This window comes from Plasmodium chabaudi, assembly GCF_900002335.3.
Source record: "Plasmodium chabaudi chabaudi strain AS genome assembly, chromosome: 10".
Lineage (NCBI taxonomy): Eukaryota > Apicomplexa > Aconoidasida > Haemosporida > Plasmodiidae > Plasmodium > Plasmodium chabaudi.
This window is the reverse complement of record NC_030110.2, coordinates 673,383-697,600: the sequence shown is the minus strand read 5'-3', so window position 1 is coordinate 697,600 and position 24,218 is coordinate 673,383. Positions and strand designations below refer to the sequence as shown.

The 24,218-nt window shown below is 23.8% G+C and overlaps 8 protein-coding genes across 8 annotated transcripts; 5 read left to right on the top strand and 3 right to left on the bottom strand.

Annotated features, from left to right (window-relative positions):
- Positions 1–135: 135 nt before the first annotated feature.
- Positions 136–2,020, top strand: PCHAS_1017400 (conserved Plasmodium protein, unknown function; the record flags this gene model as incomplete). Its single annotated transcript, XM_016798344.1, has 7 exons — positions 136–645; positions 809–1,153; positions 1,242–1,369; positions 1,473–1,522; positions 1,627–1,701; positions 1,797–1,861; positions 1,955–2,020. The coding sequence occupies 7 exons, from the start codon at positions 136–138 to the stop codon at positions 2,018–2,020; spliced, it is 1,239 nt and encodes a 412-aa protein (XP_016655566.1).
- Positions 2,021–2,291: 271 nt separating this feature from the next.
- On the bottom strand, positions 2,292–4,037 carry PCHAS_1017300 (WW domain-binding protein 11, putative; the record flags this gene model as incomplete). The annotated part of the gene is made up of 1 exon (XM_016798343.1): positions 2,292–4,037. One exon carries the CDS (start codon positions 4,035–4,037, stop codon positions 2,292–2,294), a length of 1,746 nt encoding a protein of 581 aa, XP_016655565.1.
- Positions 4,038–5,589: 1,552 nt separating this feature from the next.
- Positions 5,590–7,560, top strand: PCHAS_1017200 (major facilitator superfamily domain-containing protein, putative; the record flags this gene model as incomplete). The annotated part of the gene is made up of 1 exon (XM_016798342.1): positions 5,590–7,560. The coding sequence occupies one exon, from the start codon at positions 5,590–5,592 to the stop codon at positions 7,558–7,560; it is 1,971 nt and encodes a 656-aa protein (XP_016655564.1).
- A 310-nt stretch (positions 7,561–7,870) lies between these two features.
- Positions 7,871–9,210, bottom strand: PCHAS_1017100 (proliferation-associated protein 2g4, putative; the record flags this gene model as incomplete). The annotated part of the gene is made up of 2 exons (XM_016798341.1): positions 7,871–8,892; positions 9,099–9,210. The coding sequence occupies 2 exons, from the start codon at positions 9,208–9,210 to the stop codon at positions 7,871–7,873; spliced, it is 1,134 nt and encodes a 377-aa protein (XP_016655563.1).
- A 2,970-nt stretch (positions 9,211–12,180) lies between these two features.
- Positions 12,181–18,546, top strand: PCHAS_1017000 (protein kinase, putative; the record flags this gene model as incomplete). The annotated part of the gene is made up of 5 exons (XM_016798339.1): positions 12,181–12,262; positions 12,394–12,517; positions 12,688–17,941; positions 18,026–18,160; positions 18,256–18,546. 5 exons carry the CDS (start codon positions 12,181–12,183, stop codon positions 18,544–18,546), a joined length of 5,886 nt encoding a protein of 1,961 aa, XP_016655562.1.
- Positions 18,547–18,900: 354 nt separating this feature from the next.
- Positions 18,901–20,640, top strand: PCHAS_1016900 (peptide chain release factor 1, putative; the record flags this gene model as incomplete). The annotated part of the gene is made up of 8 exons (XM_016798338.1): positions 18,901–18,978; positions 19,205–19,384; positions 19,478–19,528; positions 19,636–19,782; positions 19,887–20,021; positions 20,131–20,195; positions 20,282–20,390; positions 20,503–20,640. The coding sequence occupies 8 exons, from the start codon at positions 18,901–18,903 to the stop codon at positions 20,638–20,640; spliced, it is 903 nt and encodes a 300-aa protein (XP_016655561.1).
- A 432-nt stretch (positions 20,641–21,072) lies between these two features.
- PCHAS_1016800 (heme/steroid binding domain containing protein, putative) lies at positions 21,073–21,981 on the bottom strand (the record flags this gene model as incomplete). Its single annotated transcript, XM_728876.2, has 1 exon — positions 21,073–21,981. The coding sequence occupies one exon, from the start codon at positions 21,979–21,981 to the stop codon at positions 21,073–21,075; it is 909 nt and encodes a 302-aa protein (XP_733969.2).
- Positions 21,982–23,039: 1,058 nt separating this feature from the next.
- Positions 23,040–24,192, top strand: PCHAS_1016700 (transcription initiation TFIID-like, putative; the record flags this gene model as incomplete). Its single annotated transcript, XM_016798337.1, has 3 exons — positions 23,040–23,720; positions 23,818–23,907; positions 23,998–24,192. 3 exons carry the CDS (start codon positions 23,040–23,042, stop codon positions 24,190–24,192), a joined length of 966 nt encoding a protein of 321 aa, XP_016655560.1.
- Positions 24,193–24,218: the final 26 nt, after the last annotated feature.

Below are 24,218 nucleotides of genomic sequence, written 5' to 3'. Positions count from 1 at the left end.
TTTTATTTTATTTTAAAAAAAATTTATATAAGCAAATTTCACATAATGTATTATAATCGGAAAAAGAGTTACAAATAATTAATATACATTTATATATATATACCAATTTTGATATATAAGAAATAAGGAGGGAAAATGGAAAATTTAAACTACTCTCATAATGTTAGTATAGATTTATTGGAACCAATAATAACAATTAGTGTAGTATTTGTTTGTTTATATATGATAATAAGTACAGGAAATCCAATATATTATTATATAAAAACTTTTCTTCAACAAACTAAAATATTTTTATATGAAATAAAAGATATATTTACACACATAAATTATTATGCCTTATTATTTTCATCCTTTTTTATTATTACATATTATGTTTTACACATATTAAATTATAATAATATTAAATATCTATTCTTTGTTAATTATCGTTATTATGAAAACCTATTAGATTGTAGCATAAAAGATATTGATTTGATGTACATATTCAAAAATGGCATTAGTGATAATTTTTTAGTTAATTTGTTATATCTCTGGAAATTCTTTTTTCATATTTTTTTTATAAACGATCCACACATTTCAAAAACATTGTTTACTTTTTTTTTTACTTACATCATTTTATGTCTATATGCGAAACGCGTTAGTCCGGTAAGCCTAAAACGTGGAAATAACATGAAAAATTGTGAAAAATTGTGAAAAATTGTGAAAAATCGTGAAAAAATAATAAGTTGTATATATACACACACAATTTCATTCCCCCTTAAAATGCAACCCATCTTTATTTACACCATTTTATGTTCCCACTTTTTAGACAACATTCATTATTACTGTATTATTAAAAGGAATAGTATCAGGATTTGCATTAGTATATTTTTTCGAAAAGGTTTTAAAAATTGAATATAATCATAGTGGTGAAGGCTTATTCTCTTTGTTATTTTTACCTTTTTTCTACATAACCAATCCATATTTAAGTGCCTATCAATACAACGATATAAGTTTACACCCATACCATGGAACGGAGTTAAAATTTTATATTCATATTTTATACTTTTTAAAATACATAATATATAATGAAAATTATTATGAAATCAAAGCACTAATTACAATAGTAATATATTTAATTATATATACCAAACAAATAATAGACAATTTCAAGGTAAGGCTTTCAAACAAAATGACTACACATATATTTTGTTTCTTCACAATGTAAATAACAACATGTCGTTTATCATTTTTTTTTTTAGCCCCAAATTTTTATGAAAGCAATATGGCTAATAGCATATTATTTCACCACCCATTATGCTCCATTTTCTTTTTCATACAATTTTAAAATAACACAAATATTTGACAAAAATATCATCGATTTGTTACGGTAATACAGATATGAATTCATTTTTATTTCGAACTAGCTATTAAAGAAATGCTTACATTTTTAAATTAACACATGGTTACCTTATAAAATTTTTTAAATATAGATATGAGTTTAGGAAAAATCCGTCCCTACATGAGTTTAATACACTTTCAGGTACTATTATATAATTATAAAAAAGGTGTCAAAAATAAAAAAATACAACAATGCTCACCACTTTAAGCATTTATCTCACGTCTTTTTTATTATTATTTTTAAAGGAATCCCATTTAATTACTTAATAAGTAAAATTTCATTTTTTTGGATACCCTATATGCTATTAAATAGGAATATTGGTATAGCCTTCATTAACTTTTTTATTTTTTCAACATAATAAAATTTGGTCATCACTTATCCATTTTTTTTTTCATTTTGTGTGCATTATTTATAGGGGGATTGAAATATATCATAATGCTACTAATAGTTATCAACTTTATATCCGCTTGTACTTATATGGTAACAATTTATTTTGGCTACCTATACTTACTCATAGAATATAGCTATTCTATTTATATAAATAATTATATATGTACATATTCTTTTTTTTAGTCAACCAATTTTTTACCAGGATTCCCACTTAATATGCTACTTTTATATTTTTTAAATAAATTATAAAAATAATCAAAGATAGTTTAAAACAATCGAAACATTATCAGTTATATAATTGATGGGTATATATTTTTTTTTGTTTTATTTTATAAGAGGAAATATTCAAGAATAGGATAGTGCGACATAAGCACATAAAGATATACATAAAAACAAACAAAGCCTAAGCATAATTATATATATGCAAAAAATAAAGTATACCAAAACAAACATATATAGAAATGTGCAAACAAAATCAATAGTAAAAATCGTGCAGAAAATTATATAAATAAATATTTTTTTAGTTCATGTCCACCTCCTTAATAAATTTATTATATTCCATGTCTATATTAACATTCTTATCATTATTTTTGTTGTCAATTGCATTAATTTTTGTTTCACATAAATCATTTAATTTATTTTTTACTCTTAAATTGATAGGAACAAAATATTGTGTATTATCCTCTTTTTCTTTATTCGTTTCATTAAAATTATGTACATTCTTATTTTCATTTGCTTCATTACTATTTGAAAAGTTTTTATAAAAACTATTATCATTCCCTGTTTTATTTTTTTTTGGTGATGAATAGCTACCATTTTTTGTATCACCATAATTATGTCTTTTCCCTTTATTTGAAAAATTTTTAGAGTTCATATTATTTTTAAAACCTGAATTTATATTATAATTATTATTCATCGAGCTATTTTGAATATTATTATATCCAGGCGGAGCCGGAATGCTACCATTCATACCGTTCATACCGCCCATATTGTAAGAATAGTTGTAGTAATAATTATTTGGATAATTTTGCATAGGGTTTATATTACTATTTTTGCTGTTTTTATTATATGCATTATTCATATACATATTAAAATTTTGATAATAATTCATATAATAGTTTGCATAATTAGCATAGTTCGCATTATTTGCGCTAGGAACTACTTCAGATGAGTTTCCATTATTATTTTCATCACTATTTTTCTGACTGGTATTATTAGTTACTTCTCCTTCTTCACCACTATAATTATCACATTCCTTACTATTGTTTGGTTCGATGTTTTCTGGATTTTTCTCAGAATCATTTCCAGTGACAACTGATTGGGTATCATTATTATGGTCTACTTCCAAAGTGACACCCTCCTCTTTATCATTTCCTCCACTTAAATCGTTTACTAAATTATTTGTAGGGTTTGTTTTTTCTTCATTATTACAAGCATCAGCAGTGTCACTATTTTTTGTAGAATTGGCAACAGCTCCTTTTGCATATTGGGTATTCATATAATTATTGTTATAAATAAAGTTATTATAATAATGTGCATATGAATTATAATAATAATTCACTAAGTATGCTTGATGCGCATTTGGATTACTGTTATTACGAGGTAGTTGGTTAGGCATATAACCCTTAGGAATATTGCTATTATTATTGGGTGTTCTAAATTGAGAATAATAATTATTCATATTATAAATAGCGCCCGGATTAAAGTAGCCATTTTCACATAATCGTGTATGTTCTTCCATACATTCATCTGGTAATCCACTAGGTAAAGATGGTAGTTCATCCAAAAAATTATTTTCACTTTCATCACTTTCATTTTTTATTGTTTCATCATATGAATAATAGGATGAGTCAGATGAATTATCATCATTTTCACTACTAACACTTGAATCAATATCGGATATAGTTTTAGATTGTTTGTCTTCATAATTATTTTCATTATCATTTATATTATATACTACTCCATTATTATTATATACATAACTTTTACTTTTTACTTTTTCTTTTATTAAATTCCATAATTTTTCATATTGTTTTAATTTATTTTTTTCAGATGGTAATAATTTTCCTTGAATTTCTTTTTTTTTGAGAATATCTAGCTTTTCTTTAACTACATATGGATTTTTTTTACTTATAACTTTTTCTAATTGCTCAGCTCGTTCTTTTTTTTTTTTTTTTCTTTCCTTCTTCTTTTGTTGTTTTCGATATGTATCCGTTGGAATTTTATTTTTTTTCCAAGCCTCCTTCGATGCTTGACTGAACTTCATTATGCCTTCTTCACTTTCTACACCTTTCTAATGCTCTTAATATGTTACATACCTATGCATATGTATACATACATATATACATGCTTTATTTTAGAGTACTAACCCCATTTGAGTACCAAAAAAACAATAAATATAACGGCTATAGCTGTGTCCGAAAATGTGACGAAATGGAAATACCTGACTTATGCATATATTTTTGGAGGCGGAATAAAAGTAACAAAATATATAGAACTGTACTTGTCTATTTATATACTGTACTCATTTGAAAGGAGGTAATAAATTAAAAAATAAAAAATAAACGTTAAAAAATGGGACAAAAAACAAAGAAATAGTCTTATAAAATAAGCAAATTTAACTTCTTTCAAATTTTAAGTTATATTTTTATATCTTTTTAATATTGATTATTTATTTTATTTTTTTTTTAGTAGTACATGCATATTACACCTTTTAATTTTTTTCCCTTAATTTTTTAAATTTATATACCTTCCAATTTTTTTAAATTCAAAAAAATTTAAATATAGCCCATTCGCTTTTAATTATATACTTTATAAATTACATAAAAATATTTATATTTAAGAATATATGAAATTTTATTTTATTATTTTATCAGTTCAAAACTGTTAATAATTTATATAATATAAAAAAAAATATACCATATGCTGATTTTATTTTTTGAATTATGCGCATATGACGAATGGGTAGTAAATAGAAAGAAATGATAAGAATACATATGCTATATAATATAAATAATTTTAATAACTTTTGTTTTTATTAATTAACAATTTATTGTAAAAAAAAACGTTTTAAGAAAGTATTTCATTTTTAACGTTAAATTTGATTCTATTATATTGCTGTACATTTAATTATTAATTGTTATTATATTCATTTTTAATAATAAATAATAATATAAAAAACAGTCGTATCTTTTGTTTTTCACAAATTTGTGATAGTATGTTATTAATATATATCCGCATTCATTTTTAAGAGTTATAAGTAGCCAATTATAATATTCTATTGTCTCGTTATATATATATATAATAATAGTCTACTCTTATATATGAATGGTTATATAAAGTTGTATACCCAAATCATCGAATATCAGTTTTGAATAGGTATACCATATTTGTCGTGTTAAATTAGTACAGAAGAATTAAAACGTTTTTTAGTTTGCTAGCTATACATATTTTGTTGTAAATAGGTGTTTCCATACCACCTATTTGTTAAAACCATTTTTAAAAAATAAAATTTTGTTATGTATTGATTTATTTGATAGTATGGAATGACACAATCATATGTATGTAGTATGAAGCTAATGATAAATTTTGATCGAATTCATAAAAACATAATATAATATAACAGATTTGGGAATATCATAGTATTTTATGTATTGATATAGTTGAAGAACAAAATAAAGCGATTTAAAAAATGTGTAAATATATATAAGACAAGCATACAACATATATATATCCATATTATACTTATAATTTGAAAACAAAAAGGGTATATGTCATTCCACACAAAGAAGAACCATAACAGAATGAAAACGTAATACATGTATAATAAAAAATGTGTTAACAAAATGGAAAAAACAAAATACAATGGCAATAAAATTTTTTCGATGGTAAATAATTTATTCCCTAAAACGAATTTGCAGTATACATATATCAATACATTTATATTATGCCTATTCTTTACATTTATACATAAGTACCTAGATCAAACATTACCATCATTATATAAATCAATTGAAAAGGATTTTAATACGGATGTTAAAACATTATATTATATGAATACTATTTATAGATTAGCATATTCAGCGTCCAATTTTTTTTTTGCAATTTTTTTCGATTTTTCTTTTAAAAAAATCTTATCTTCTAAATATGATGAAAATAGTGCCAGCTTAACCAAAAGCAAAAACCAAAACAAAAATTATTATAATGATCCAATTCAGTATGAAGTAAATTTTAATAACGAAAATGAATTTAAAGATGTTGAAAAATTAAGCAGTGACAAAAAAAGGGACATCGAAACAAAATATGGAAACGAAAAAACATTTAATAGTAATAAATCTTATGGAAATCCATCTTCTTTACAAGATGAAATAACTATAAGTGAATATGAGTACACATTAAATGTTCTTTTCATTTCACTAATAATTTATATAATAGTTATATTTGGAATTACAATTTCTAATAATTATATGTATGTATTTTTTTTATTATTTATTATGGGCATGAATAATTCATGTATATATATATTAATACAAAAAATATATACTAATAACGTATTTAGCGAACATAGAAGTACAATATATGGCTTCCTACATTTTTTCACATCAATATCACATATGCTATCAGTATTTATAAATACAAATTTAAGTAATAAATTATATTTTGGATTTAAAGGCTGGCGTCTTTGTTATTTTATTATTTTACTTTTTCCATTCCTTGTTTCAATATTTTTATTTAAATTAATTAAAAATAATAATATAAAAAAGAAGGCAGTTCAAAATCGAGAGACCTCCATTATGACACCCCTTAAAAATTTTACAAATATGGATATCCAAAATGATAAGCAAAACATTAAAAGGAAAAACAAAATTTTAAACGGAAAAGAAAATGGATCTAAGGAAGAAAAACTTCTTTTACTTACCGAAATAGCAAACCCATGTAGTGACAATAATAATAATAATAAAAATATAACTAGCGATAATATAGATGACAACGATTCTATTTCAATTTTTCAAAAAAACGAATACGCTAATTTAGTACCAAAAGAAAAAAAAAAAAAAAATGAATTTATTTACGAATTTGCATATTTATATGAAATAAAATATGTTTTAAAAAATTATAGTTTTTGGATAATTATATTTATGGGAATGCTAAATGGAATACCAAAACATGTTTTAAGTTTAATGATATATTTTTTTCAATATTGCAACATTTCAGATTTCAGAAGCGGGTTTATTATATCAATAAGTTGGTTGTGTGCAAGTATAGTATCCCCCTTTATTGGTATCATAAGTGATTATATTTATAGATTAAATAAAGATATAAATAGACAATTAATAGGTATGTGTACACACTTTATAAGAATTATATTAATGTTTATTATGTTTTTTTTTATTCCCAAAGAGCCAGAATCTTTTATTTATTTTGTAATTATTTCGTTATTTATGGGAATGTTAAGTGGATGGGTAAATATTGGGGCTCATAAGCCAATACTAATTGATATTGTTAAACAAAAACATACAGCTTTTGTAATGTCATTAATGAGTGCATTTGAAAATATAGGATCCTCAATTTTAGGTACAATCCTTTTAGATTTCTTTTTAAGTAAATATAATTATATTGATAAAAGGAAAATAAGTAATATAACACCAGATATAAACGAGCATAATGTCAATATTTTATCTCATGTATTGCTAATTATGACTTGTTTCCCATGGATTATTTCTTTTTGCCTTTTACATATTCTTAAATATACATATAAAAAAGATAAAGTATACAACAATATAATTTAATTTTATACCACTCTCCTACTTTTTTTTAATACCACAATTTTGGGTATTTAAAAATGTATGAACAAGAAATAATTTTTTTTTTAACTCACCAAATTGTGTACATATTTTTTTTTTTTATTTATTTTATAGCTTGCTGTATTTAGCATATACAATTTTGTTGTTATTTTTTTAGTTAATAAATTTTAATATTATAAAACTTATAAAATTTGTGTGATTAAAAAAGTGTAATTCAAAAAAAAAAAAAAAATGAAGCATGTTATGTTAATTATTATGTATGTGTATATATAATTTTTGGTTATTTAAAAATTAGTTAATTTGCATTTTCTGCACCCTCTTCACCATTTTTTGTCTTATCCTTCTTTTTTTTTCCACCTGAAGAATTTAGTATACTTTTTAATCCTTCATCTTGAATTGTATTAGCTGTTTTACATTTATTAATTTGTGGACATTTGATGCCAGTAAATTGTTTTACTCCATCTTCCTTAACCATAACAGTATATTTAAATTGAGAGACATATTCTTTTTTTTTTTCTGTATATACAGTATATGGTTTAATTAAATCATGTCTCATTGCTTCGGGTATACCAATTAATGTTGCTCTTTGATCTTCTAAAAATTTTAAATGAAATGGAAAGATAGGATGGTTTTTGTTAACTTCATTTATAAATGATCTTCCTAAATTAGTTTTTAATTGATAATTTCTTTGTACTTCTCTTTTATAAATAGTTGTTTTATGATCACTTTCTTTAATCTTTCCATCTCCTGTTGTAACCATAACATCAATTATATATATATCATCTGCTTGGATTTGAAAATCATCAACTTTATTTTCTGGATTTTCTTTTAATAATATAAATTTACTTCCCTCTAAAATATATTTTTTAATTTGATATGTAACACAATTAGATATTACATTACATTTTAAATCGTTACAAGCTTTTTGAATATTTTTTGTTATATCACTTGCATTTATACCTACTTTTAAACTTTTTAAAAATAGTTGAGCTAAAATATGAGAATTTTTTAATATCTCAGCTTTAGGGCCTTCTATAGATTCATTTTCACTACCTACATATATTGTATGTCCAACCATACTTATATGTCCGTCTATATGACAACCTAAAGATATCTTTACAATATCACCAGTTTTTATTGTTTCATCACAATCAGCACTTGGTGAATAATTATTACATACTTCATTTACATTAATTGTTACTGGAAAACTAATTCCCTTCTCAATTTTATTTCCTTTTTCTTTTTTTGTAAATACTTTTTCTAATTCGGCTTTCATAAATTTATCACCGAATTCGCATAAGTCATATATTTTGGCACCTAAAAGGGAAAAGAAAAAAAAAACAGCAATTATAGTATGTAGGATAACAAATATGTTTAACTTGATCTTATTTCATTTTTCAAATATATATATGTCTTTTACAAAATAAGTAAAATCAATGTGTGTAGAATAATGTTATTCTTTTAACTCAGGTCATAAAATATTTCATATTCACACAATAATTTATTATAATTTTTTTTCTTACCGTCTACACATTTTTCTATAACTTTCTTTAAAGTTAAATTGGCTATTGAACCTGAAAAGGCGTACTTTTCTAAATCGATTTCTTCGGTTTTATTTTGAGTTGGTAGTTCCATGTTTATGTCGTATAACTTTTTTTTTTTTAAAAAATAACAAAATTAAAAATAAACTTGTTTACCCAATATAAGAATGTGCTTTAAAATAAGTAGCAAAAAATGGAATTAATAAAATATAATAAATAATCTTATATCAAATTTTTAAAACATTAACTGTTTATTAATTTTTTTTTACGCCTTTATGCTATAAAGGGAACAAATAGCCAACTGCTATATAATTTATACTGCAAAATAGGAAGAAGAAACAGTTATAAATATGTTATATAAGTAGGAGTACATACAGGTGAAATACTTTACATAATAGTAGAAATGTGATATTGGAACAATGGAAAAAATATATAAGCTTTCACATTTGTACATTACATAAGGTTATATACATATATTGATATTTACTTAATATAATAATAAAATTATCAATTTAATTTTACTTTTATTTTATAGGGTATTTTTAATAGTTTTGGTGAATGTTTTATTTATTAGTTTTTTTTGAAAATAATTAAACAAAAGAAGGGTAATCAAATATTTTATTTGAAATTTGTTGTATTTTTTGTTTTTTTTCTTTTAACATTTTTACAATTTTACTGTATTTATTTTTATTATTTATTCGTATTTATTCATTTATTATATATATACATACATATATATATTTTTTCTGCAATGTAGCAGACGTTATATAATACGCTACAAGCTATACTAATACGCATTTCTATAGTGTATATATATTTTAGTTAGCTTTCTCTTCTTCATTATATATATATCCTTTGTTTGGGATATATACATATTTATATAATTACCGTTTATGCATAATAAATTAATTAACCGCTACCCCTATTTTTATGAAATATTTATATACATTATAATATAGTATACAATACCTAACTATTAAAAAAAAATATATATATTAAAAAAATCTCTATAAAATGGTTAAATAATATTCGTATGTATTGAAATAAAAAATGGTTAAAGTAAAATTGGTTTACAAAATTTATGTGTAATAATACTATATATTTTATATATTCAAATTGTTAAAAAAATATATCATATTTTTTAATATTATTTACATTTACGCATAGTTATAAAACCATGTATGTTGCTAATGCAAGGATCTATACACACACTCCTGATATTTAGATTAGCAATTTGTTTATATTCATGAAAAAATTATTTAAAAAATTTAAACTTAAATTATGATTGTAAAATTGGAAGGAGAAAGGATAACAACAAATTTTTAACTATTACAAATAGCATACGGTAAAAAATGGAAAATTTTAATGTATTTTCCAAATTTTTAATACATGTAAAAATTAGGCTTTCGAAAAAAAAATAAATTATTCTAACGCAAAAAGGATTTTCCATGTTATCATAAATTACATTGGCTAAATATAATGCATGTAAAATATGTGTTATTGTTATAAGGTTATTTGAAATGTGTGAAAAATTAAAAATAAATATTTTCCATTTTTATAATAGTGTTATTTTATTATATATAAATTGGCTTAAGCATATTTATTAATATATTAGGATATGAAAAAAAGAAGGAAATATAAAAAATGTTTCTTTAAAAATAGGAATAATTATTATACTTATGAATATGATTGTAATATTAGATATTTTTAATTGTCCGTTGTTAGGAAGTACCATATTGGTACTTATTACTATGTATGAAACAGTTTTAGAATGAAATCTTTGTCTGTATATTTTTTTTAAAAGTTCTAAACTTGATGAAATGTATGTAAATATTTAATTTACACCATTATCCATATGCATATATACATATATATATGTGTATAGAGCCAATTGTTGAATATAACACACTTTCTGTGCATGAGCCATTTATCACTGTAAAAACATTGCATCCCTTAAATATGGAAAATAATAAAACTTTCGATGTCTTGGAGAAAAGATATATATATTCATTGGCATATCAGTGATTGATATTATATTTTTATATTGCATACACATAATGTATTATGCAAAAATATATTTTTTTAAAACATCATTTTAAACCATATATAAAGCACCAATTTAAAGATATAATGTAATAAAAATGAAAAAATAAAAAAAATGACTTAAGTTCCATATATATATATTTATACATTTTTGTATATATCTGTAAAAAAATATATTGAGCATAATATATTTTTTCTCCATCTTTTTAACAATAATTTATTATTTTATTTCAATTGAATTTTTGTTTTACATAGATTATTATTTTTCAAACAAAAAATGTGAATTAACACCTCTCACAATTAAATATCAAGCTACACAAATAAAAACACATTTCTATATGTACATTATACATATATGTAAAAGCAAATGAAAGCTTATCAATAAAAAATAAGTATATATAATTATATTTTATTTATAAATATTTTTTTATGTAAATTTTAATTCGTATGAAAAATAATTTTAATGTAATAAAAATTTATAAATAAAACAAATGAATTACATGTCATACAAAATAAAATATGATATACTATTCTTATTGTACACACAAATGTAGTTCACAAGTTTTTTTTTTTTTTGTTTTCAAAATTTTTAAGTATACATATTATATAGAATATTAAAATTTTTAAATAATGTTTAAAAAAAAGGAAGAAGACAATATAAAAAAAATAAAATTAAATATCGTCTTCAACCATTTCATCAATATATGAATGTAGAGTGTTTCTTTATTATATATGTATTACATACATATGCATAATATATGTTTGTTATTCAACCTATACACATATAATATGTATTGTTATTAATATATGTTTATATTTTTATGTGATAAAATGTTTACACTTATGTAAAAATTTTGATTTATGAAAAATAATAAAAGAAGATATATGAATAACACTAAGACAACACCCTATTGTGAAAATTTGTTTAATTCATGGAATTTAATTAATTCAATAATAGTATACCCTTACTATATATTTAAATTTTTAAAAGAACATTCTAAAGTTCATTCCGATTTATACTATGGAAGATTTGAATGTTTTAGAAAAAGAAAATAATAAGAAGAAGAAAAAAAAGAAATCACGGAGTTCTCATAAACACAATGGTTCTACAAAATATCGAATAATTCATCTTTTTAAGTCCATGCATATAATATGCTACCAATGTATATGCACACACACTTGTAATGCTCTCATATATATATGTATAAATTAATTTTTTTTTACCTATTTGTAGAGAAAAAAAACAAAGATAAAAATAAAATTTGTGAAAAAGAATTTGAGCAATCATACAAGGAACAAATAGAAGAAATCGTGGCACTTAATCATATTTATTTTCCAATATATGTGGAAAATCCAGGGTAAGTACAATTAAAAAGGTGTAGCTATTTTTTTTATTTATTTCTTGGCTTTATTATAGCTAGCCATTTTTTTTTTATTTTCTGACTTTATTATAGCTAGCTATTTTTTATTTTATTTTCGACTTTATTATATCTAGCTATTTTATATTTTTTTTAATAATATTTAATAGGCATATAAAAAAACATGACATACCAACAGACTTAATGAGTGATGACATTTTTTTAAAAAATAGTAAAGAGTTGCAATCAGTTGTTGTTATTGATATGAATGATGAAATAGACACAGCTCGATGTTTTAAGTTTTGTATATTTTTTAATTTTGATAATGATTTTCCAAATTATAAAGTAACATTTTGTTATGATAATAAATATCCGTATTCATTTCCCAACATAAATATATGTATAGATAGAATATTAGGAGAACAGGAAATAAATTTCATAATTTTAAGCATAAAAAAAATATGCGCAAAAAATTATGGTAGAATTATGTTATTTGATGTTTGTATATTTTTAAATGAACATATAAATAAAGTATATAATGATGGGTTTAAAAATTTATGGGAAGAAATGAGACATAGGGAATTTGATATTGACAAAGAAGGAAAGAAGAAAGGAAATTATAATAGCGAACAAAAAGAAAAAAACAGTGACAATAGTATTGATAATAACAGTGATGGTAACAATGAAAATAATAATAACAGCAAAAATGGTAGCAATAATTATGATGAGGAAGAAATATTTGAAGCTAGCGATGAATGGGATAGGACAGGTATTGTAGAAGAAAATATGAACATGTCAGGTAATGAAAATGAAATAACGAAATCAATAAAAAATAATAATACTAATAAAAGACATTCCATAAATAAAGATAATAATAATGATATAAAAGATTATTTAGAACAAGATGAAAATAGAAATAATGCATTATATGGAGGATATGAATATTTTATAAATATGTCTGAAGCGAATAAATTTTCTGGATTTTCGTTTATTAATAGTTGCACATTAAATAAAAATATAAAAGTTAGTAAAAAAAAAAAAAATAAAGAAAAGGTAAATAATACTGTAACAGTAGAAGATGAATTAATTCAAAATTATGATCTTGAAATTTTCGAAAAAAAAAGAATGATAAAATGTGAATATAATAATATAAAAAATTTTAATATTATTAAAAAAATACCTATAAGTTATTATAAAAATATGCTTATAGCTAAACATATTATAGACACAAACATATATATAATACACACATATACAATTTTAAATGAAATTCAATTTTTAGCATTCTATCTAAATCACATATTATTCTGTAATAGAGGTTTTAATTTGTTTTGCAATATCTTAAATAGCGAAACTGAAAATCAGAAAAAAAAGCAACAACGAAAAAAATGTAAAAAAAATGAAAAAATGTTTAGAGGATTTCTATACGATCTTGGTGTCATAAAAAATGTGTCTCGTAATGAAGAGGAAGAAAATTCTAATAGCGAAAGTATTGACAATGGTTATAATGTTGATATGGATGATTTTTTGAATCAAAGCTTACGAAATATTAAAATTCAAAATAGTGAGTTCAATAATAATGAAAAGAAGAATGAGCCCAAAGGGACTCCTGAAGGTTCTTACACCGAAATGCGTGCCAAAGGATATGCCACCATATACAACTATGATAAAAATAAAAAAAAAAATAATAAAATAATTGATTACAGCTGTGTGAATTACTTCTGTAGTGAATATCAATTTTATGCAAATAAAATGTGTGTTGTTAATAAACAAAACGAAAAGACACTATATGACATTTTAAAAGAACTAGATATTTCTCGCTTAAAAGAAATTATTAATCACTATAAAATGGTTCAAAAAATGAATTTAAAAAAAATAATTACTGAGCTAGCTAAATTGTCAAAAATACAACATAAATATTTATTTCGGTACCACATTTCATGGTTAGAAAAAGAGTATGTTCAAGAAAATGACAAAACAACACAACAAAGTAATGTTCCAAAAATAATCGATTTTATGACAGATTTTGTTTTAGCAGCAGTTGGTGAATTTTCTGATGTATACAAAAAAGAAAGTGCATTCGCAAGTCATAAGAAATGTGTGCCACCTAAAAATGCGAGAAAAGGCGGGGAAAAAAACGAAAAAGATGTGACCACTAGTGTAGAAAGCGTAGTGGATGACAAACAGTCATGTGGTAATTCGTCGTCTACAAGTGTAGAAAGTCAAAGTAAAAAATCGAAACGAAACAAAAAAAATAAAAACATGCCAATTTTAAGAGAAATTGCAGAAACTGAGACAACTAGCGCTAACAATGGGGATACGAAAAAGCGAAGAAGTAGTGAAGACATAAATCCAGAGATAAATAACTTGAAAAAAATAAAATATATAGAAAATTTGATAAGTAAAAAGGAGAAGAATATATATAAAGTTTTATATGTCCAATGTGAATATTGTAAAGGACAATTATTAGAAAAAGAAATTGAAAATAATTTATTTCAAAATAATAAATATCTTATATGGAATATTTTTCGACAAATTTTAGAAGCCATAAATTATTTACACAAAGAAAAAATATATATTAAAAATTTAAACACAAAAAATATGTACATAGATAATGATGAATATGGATCTCATATAAAAATTATAAATTATAGTGTAACAAATATTATCGATTATATTTATTTTTATTATTATTCTTATCTTGAAAATCCTGACTATTTTAATACCATTTTTTGTGACTTTAAAAAGTATAGTTATGATAAATTCAATTTTGAATCGCTTTTTAATTATATGAAAAAAATAAAAAATGAAAACACACAAACAAATAATGACACTACCAATGCTAGTAAAAAAGGTGTAGATGGTGAAAGATATGAAAAAAACGATTTTTACATCCACTCATATAATCAATATTTTTACAACTTATTAAATAAAAAAAATCCAAATTTTGAAGAGTTAGATATATTTTCATTAGGTTTAATATTATATGAATTATGGCATCCACCTTTTAAAACGAAAGAAGAAAAATTTGATAACATAAAACATATGATCGAAAAAAGAAAATTTTCAGATCAGTTTATTAAAAATATAAATAATGATGCACTAAAAGTTTTAAAATTTATTTTAATTAATACAATAAATTATGAAAATAATGAAACTGCTAAGAGTTTAGAATATCCACAAATTTTGTCTCTAAATATGAATGGTTACAAAAAGGATAGACAAGGAAAAGGAGGTTCAAAAACAAAAAATTTAAAAAAAAATAATGAAAATTTATTACAACAAACAAATTATATTGACAATAAGAATGATAACAAAAAGGAAGACAAGTTAAAAAACGATTTTAATGAAACACAGAAAAAGGATGATCTAAATGTAGTCACCAATTTCCATCCTGGTCAAAATTGTGATATTGCTGTTGATAATAAAAATAGTGTTAACGTACCAAATGAAAAGGCTCATAACTTATCAGATAAAGTAGAAAGAAAACAAAGTGCAGCACCAAATTGTATTTTAAATTTTATCAATGGAAATAATTATTTTAAAACTACACAAGGTGATGATAAACAGGGTAGAGAAATCGAAAAAAATGAAAATATAGAAAAAATAACAGCAGAAAGACTTTTACACTCTCCCTTAATACCTATGGTAATTCAAAGAGATTTATTTAAATACTTTCTGGAAAAACTCAAAAATAATTCACCTATCGAATGTAATAATGTTATAAATAGTTTATTATATAACACCAACAGTTGTAATAATAAAAATAGTAACATGATTAATCATATAGTTAATAAAAAACATTCATTTGAAACAAATAAGAATGCAAAAATGTATACAAATACAAGGACATATGAATATGATATTATTAATAGTTATATTTTTGAATATTTCAATGATTGCTTGTATAAAAAGTTTTGCACATATAATCAACCATTAGTTTTTCAGCGTACTATGAAAAGAGATAATACCGATTTTGATAATATTATAAAAAAAATAGAATTACAAAATGTAAAAAAATCCTATATATATACAAAAAAACAAGAAAAAAATGGAAATAAAATATTTTGTAATAATGGTGAAAAAAACAAAATTAAGAAAAAAATACACAATGATAGTCTCGATTCAGTATCAAAAGGAATATCCAAAAAAAAAAAAAAAAAAAAAAAAAATGAAAATATGAATAATTCATTTGATGAACATAGATTGAGAAATAATGTTGTCTTAAAAACAAAAGATATTAAACGTGTGTCCAAAAATGGAAAGAAAAATTTAGTTGACATAGATCAGGAATACAAAGAGGATGATCATTGTAATTCCTTTACAACTGAAAAAAAGAAAAATGAAAATTATTCTGATCGAATCATGTACGAAATTTCAAACAGATTTAATAAAAAAATCGAACTAATTGATAAAAATAATAAACTATTATATATGCCAATATATTTATCAGAAGGATATATAAATACTTTATACAACTTTCCTAATAATAAAAATATGGTTAGTTCTTTTATTTTTTTTCAAAACTATTTTATTCAAAATAATGATCAAAAAATAGTTAAAAGAGAAAATAGCATATTATATACCAACATGATAGTAGATAATGGGCATAATATTGGAGCTAGCCAAAATGTCAAAGCTCAAGTTTTTTTTAAGACCCCTAAAATGAAAAGTGTGAATACGAATAGTGTACACGAAAATAATAACATAAGTAGTGGTGACATATGCTCAGATGTTAACCTATTTTTTTGTGTATATCAATTAATTATATTATATAACGTACTTGATATTCTTCACCATTTTGAACGTTATATAAATAAAATAATTGTACGATGGTCCTTCTCCAATTTTCTTTTTATTATTATTAAAGATATGCTATCAATAGAGTGTAATGATAAGGTTTATTATATTTATACAAAAATGGAAGAAGGAAATATGTCCTATAAGGGTTTAAAAAAGCTACTTCATTTTCTAGATATAAATTATAATGAACAGATACTAAAAATTATGTACTCGTTAGTACACGTTAGAGATAATAGAAATATTTACAACACATCTAAAGATAGTTTAATAATTAAAATGCAAAAGATAAACAAAATGTATGAGTTAAAAGACCATAAAAACAAATCATATATTAATTATCTTATAACTAATATAATTTTTTTAAATAATCTTTTTTATCATTTTAATCAAAATTCAAATTATATTTTCGTTTGGGATTTCTTTATGAATAAATATAAGGAGATGTTCAATTTTTCTTTTATATTTAATATATTATCTTATCATGAAAACGATCAAAAGCTATTATCATTTGGTGGTGTAATAACAAATGCGTTTGATAATGCAACTCCAACTGATACCAAACATACTTATAATATATTTTTTGAGATTTTCGTCGACAACATATCTAAAGCAATATTCAAGGTAGGTTCAACAATTTCAAACGATTTCACAATGGTTTCCTATTCCATATCCTTTTTACACATTCCTACTTCTTTTTCCTTTTAGAACATTCCCAAGGCTATCAACGAGAGTGGATCCATCGACTTTCACTCCCCATGTGTTGTCATTACCACCAAGGCATACAAACTGCTAGTGCACGCCTTTTCCCTGTATAACAATTTGATACATAACAACATCAAGGTAAGTATGTTCTACTCCTTCGCTGCATTTTCGCTGCATTTTCTCTGCATTTTTCCTCACATTTTTCTCAACCTTTTCTACATGCCCTTTGCCAGTGCGAGTGTAAGATATCACCGATCGTTGAGACCTCGAAGTTTGAACAGGAGTTACTAAAATATAGTCACATAAATATGCATGTACAAATAAATCATAAGATAAATACAAGTCCTATTGTAAACCCAGATCATTGTGAAAATGCATCAGAAAATATAATTCAAAATATACCTGGGCAAAATAACATAAGTATTATATATAGTACTCATATTTTAAGATTAAATATTAAAAAGAATTTTGAAAATGAATTATCAGTAATAAATTACACAAAACAGTTATATTCAAAACGATAATTATTTATTTTTTTGTAAATTTTTTTTTTTTTTTTTTTGAAAAGGTTTTGGCTATTTTGTTAATATAAACCGCTTTGCACAATCTGATAATCTTTCTTCATCTTTCTTCATCTTTCTTCATCTTTCTTAATTTTTTGTACCTTTTGTTTATACATTTTTGTGTATCCTTTGTTTTAATATACCGACTTTATTTTTATTAAAAAAAATTAAGATATAATTAAAAAAAATAAAAACATAATTAAATTGGAACAATGACAAAAATGGTGTGACATTTTATATTAAGTAGAAAAAATGTTAATTAAAAAAATAATATGTAGAGTTTAAAATCGTTGGGAAAATAAATAATGATAAAGTATGAGTATAATATATTTATTATGTTCCATTTTATTTTTTGATTTTCCATTTTTGGTGTCTAGCTTTTATGTAAATCGAGTAAGTTTGGCTAGCCAAATATATTAAAAAAATCGCAAGAAAAAATCAGAAAAAAAATATATAAACTTGTGTATGCATATTGATAACACATGCATGTTCATTCTTCATGAAATTGGCTTACCTTCACATAAATGCTTATTAACGTTCTTCTGCATAACAGTTTCTGAAATAGTTTATCAGCCTTTCCTACCATACTTTATTTGCTTTATTTATTTTTTTGTTGTAGGTAGGAAATTTGGGTATCATAAAACCAAAAAGAAATACAAATTTAGAAAGAACTCTGTTTAATTTACATATAAATAAAGAAAATGTTTTTTTAAATAAAAATAAAAATCATATACGTATTGAATTCCGTCCTGGAATTGGAGGTGATGAAGCAGAATTATGGTCTAACGAGCTGAAAAAGGTAAATACAAATTTGTTATTTTTCCACTCCATTTAATATTATAATATATAATTTTGTCGACATATGTCTACTTATTTACATTTTCTTTTACAGACTTATCAAAATTACGCGGAGAAAAAAAAATGCTCCGTCAAAAGTGTTAAGGTAGAAACAGTCTCAATTTTCATAATTTTACAATTTTCATAATTTTACAATTTTCATAATTTTACAATTTTCACAATTTTCGTAATTGCTTGCATTTCTTACGAAAGGACATCACCAATTCGATAATTATAAAATCGCCAACTGATGTACAAATAAATAAAGATGGGGAAGAGATCCAAATAAGTTTATACGACCTGTTTAAGAATGAGTCTGGGACCCACCAAGTCAAAAGAATTCCAAAAAACGAGTCAAAAGTAGGGGCTAAGCAAAACGACAAAACAATATGAAAAAAAATATGATAAAAAAAGCATATGTAACATTGCAATGCCGATATATGCACATTTCGAATTTGTTTTAGGACAAGATCCACTCGTCTACTGCTACTATAGCAATTTTTATTCAAGACGATGCAGATAAATATGAAATAAATTCAAAGGATTTAAAAATAATGACATTTAGATCGAGCAAACCTGGTGGGCAAAATGTTAACAAGGTATGTGCAGGAGAAGTCGATAAAATTGCTAAGGCATAAGCAAGGCATCTTCATTGTTTTCATATTTTATTTTCCGCATTTTCATTATTTTATACATTTCTGCTTTCAGATCGAGTCTGGCGTCAGGATAGTGCACATTCCAACTGGAATCCAAACAGAATCTCAGGAGGAAAGGTTATAAGCAACTGTGTAAACATGCGGCATAACACTTAGATTAGTAAATGTATATATGATAACTTTTTTTTCTTAAACTTGCACAGAACTCAAGAGTTAAACAAAAGAATAGCTATGAAAAAGTTGACACAAAAAATACATGATTTACGAAGTCGCGAAAAAGAAGAGGAACTCCAAAATGAGCGAAGCAAATTAGTAATTTAATTTTTTTTTTTTTTTTTTTTTTTTTTCAAAACATTTCACCGTTGCCCGGAAAGAGGCATTGTGTACATGCTTTACTTTGCTTGTTTTCTTATCCCCTTCGCAGGTGAAAGAATGCCACCGGAGCAGCCGAATAAGGACCTACAACTTTTTCACGGGGTACATCACAGATCATGTGAAGCATCGGAAATATGACTTGATGTACTTTGAAAAGGGGAAGCTAGAGCATTTATTTAATATATAATATGTAATAGGTAATATTTAATATTTAATTTGCTTGTTTAAAATGGTTCGATTTTTAAGGGGCGGATGAATAAATACATCATCGAAGGGTTTTAAAAATGCACAAAAAAAATGAAAAAGAAGATACGGTATAAATGCTACTACATTGATATGGATACTCTCAAATGTGCTACCGTATACATAACACCAAATGAATTTATTTAATTACAAAAAAATTTCAAATAAAACAAATAAACATTTCAGCCATTCATTATGAATATATACATAACTATGCATATAACTTTGAGATGCCATCAAAAATCAAAAAAAAAAATGGAAATTCATTAAAAATGCTAAGAAAAAGGATATTATGCCTTACTATTTTATTCGCTATTATATCATTCATTATTATATATATTAGCTTTGTTAAACAATAGAATAAACAAAAGAAGGCTTACATAAAAATACAATTACTTGCATTTTTTTCTTCTACAAATTCCTTTGAGCATGATGTAACACGTCCAATTTTCAAAGGTTCCCAAAAATATGTTTGTGCATATTTTGAATGAAATGAAAAATCATTACTTACATCACTACTTGCTTTATTTAATATACAATTTATACCTCCTGGATGACCTTCAATAAAATTTGTTACATCATATACATTTCCATTTGCTACAACCCAACAATCGTCTACATTACAATGTCTTTTTATCTCACAATACGTGAAGTTTTTTTTATATCTTATATAACTATAATATAATAATTTTTTTTTTTTTTTTTCATTATTATTTTCATTTTTTGAGTTTTCACAATTTTTACTATCACTCGATTGGCTGTCTTCCTTTTCTTTGTCCTTACATTTTAACTCACTATCAAGAGTATGGACACTTTCACTTGACTTACTTAAATCGCGAACTTCTTTTATTTTGCTATACTCATTGGTTAACACATTTTTATGTGTCCTTGCATTCAAAATAATAGAACGGTTTAATTTATTTTGATATATTTTTAAATTATATCTTTTATATTTATTATATAACTCTTTTCGTTTTAGTTCGCAACTTTTACAAAATTCTAATAAGCATACATCTTCGCAAAACTCGCATGCATTACAATTTTCGCCACCCCGCTCGTCATTCCGTTCGTCATTCCGTTCGTCATCTTGCTCGTCATCTTGCTCGTCATATTTTCCTTCACCCTGATAGTGCTCGAATTTATTGGTAGTGGACGTATCGGATTGGGACAACTGAAGTTGGTTTATTGATTTGCCATAATCATTTATGCCATTTTCATTTATTTTCGATTTTTCTAAAATGCTAATATCTTTTTCGTCATCCTCATTAGTTTCTTCGATTTCCATTTTTATGCAGGATTTGATTGGACAAATATAACTTGCCCCTTGTTTTTTTTTAAATGCATTAGTTAGTGGGAAGCTATAATATTTATGCTTGTTTAAATTTCTAAATTAAAGCAGAATTAAAAAACGTCAAGAAGTCAGCACTACTTACCATCGTTATTGTTGCTGTAATTTTATTATTTATTATTTATTATAAAATAGGAAGATTAAATATGCTGATCCTAAACTTGCATCCCTCTTTATACATTCCACACATTATAACAATCAATCTATTCATATATATATTTTCGCATTTATTATTTTAAAAAAATTTAAATAAATAACAGTAATCAATTTGCTTCCTTGATATAGTCCACCATTTGATATTCAAATATATAAATAAAAAAATATATTTCAAAAAATATTTAAAATAATAAAATATAGAATATACAAAATAACGACAATAGGATGTAGCAGCAAAGCAGATAAATTTAACAAATTTTTTTTTAAGGTATGCAGAAAAAATTAAAGTCAAAAATTTTGAATATTCATATTGAATTTTTATATATATATATATAATACCTTTTTATGAATTAGCGGATACTATTTTATACGTATATAAATAAAATACATGCGCGTACAATTTAGAAATTCCCCTTACTTATTTATTATGCTTTCTCTATATTTATAGCTACATTATTTTTTTTTTAAAGTAAAATAATATTATATTTATTTGGGAATTATTTGAAATTTTTTTTAAACTTTTTTTGAACTTTTTTGTTTAGTAAAAAAACATAAGATAAACATTTTTTCCTTCATACGGAATTGTCATTTCGTTAAGCTTTTGCAAATTGAGTCTCAAAAAAAAAAAAAATTCAATTTGCATACATCACAATGTAATGAAAACTTTTACATTTTAGTTACAATCTGTTTACAATTAACTAAATAAATAAGTAAGCATTTTTTGGCTAGCTTATTCTATTTTTTTGTCAAAATTTCACAAATTGAGTAAACGTCTCGAAAGGGTAGGCAGTTGCTCTTTACATATTCATCTTTGCTGATATTCGATCGGTATAATTACAATGGAACATGCTTTAAAAAAAATAAAATTAAATAACAATGAAAGTAAAAATATATACATTAACAATGCGAATAATATGAGTGTTCATAATATATCGATGAATGCTATATTGTGTTCATCTTTAAACCTAGACAGCATTTATAAATATTTTTCAAATTGTGTATATAACCCAAGGGAATTTAAATGCATGCGTATAGACGTTCCTGTTAGTTTAAGTACCGTGAATAAATATATTAATCATATTAAAAATAAAGAAAAACTAAAAGCGGAAAAAAATCAAAATGAAGTTTGTATGGATGTAGAAAATGATTCAAATAAACCTCTACCTACCCAAACAAACACAACCAATTTTAATATAAACATTGAACCCAATAATTATTACCCTCCTGAAATAAAATATATCGATGGTATTCCTATGTTCGAAGATAAAAATGATGAAGATGATTATACTAGTGAAAAACTAGTTATTAATGTTTCAATTTTTTCAAATGGTAAAATTATATGCACAGGAAATAATTCCATTGAAGCATGCAAAATAGCAATGAAAAAAGTTGAAAAAAAATTAAAACAATTAAATTTTAAAAATATTAAACTAAAAAAAATAGCCATTACAAATATATTAGCTGTATATAATGTGGGATTCTCAATTGTTCTTCCATTATTTGCTCAGTATTATAAAAGTGTAAGTCTGTTCATATGCCTTATATCGTTACTCTATAAGACAAAAACTGTTTTTCAATTTTGTACATTTTCGCCATTTACAACGTTTGAAACTTTAGGTTGACTACGACCCTAACGTCTTTCCTGCCTGCAAAGTGAAAATCGCCTTGACCAACGATGATAACAACAACTCGTCCGAATTGAATGAAGTAAGCTTTTCTCAACTTGTTCTGTTCGCTTTCGTTTTTTTCATGTTTTTCACGTTTTTCACGTTTTTCATTTTTTCCACCCTTTTTAAGCAAAATGATAGCTCATATGCCTGGTGCACCAGTAGGCCCACAATTGAGACCAGCAAAAGTAAAGCGGATGTTGTATCTGCCAGTATTTTTTCCACAGGGAATATAACTTTAACTGGAGGAAAGAGCTACGATAATCTGAAGAAGTGTATCGACATATTGTTACCTTATTTAATTAAAAGCAGGTCCCAGCATTAGTCCGATCGGCTTTTTCCATTTCTGTC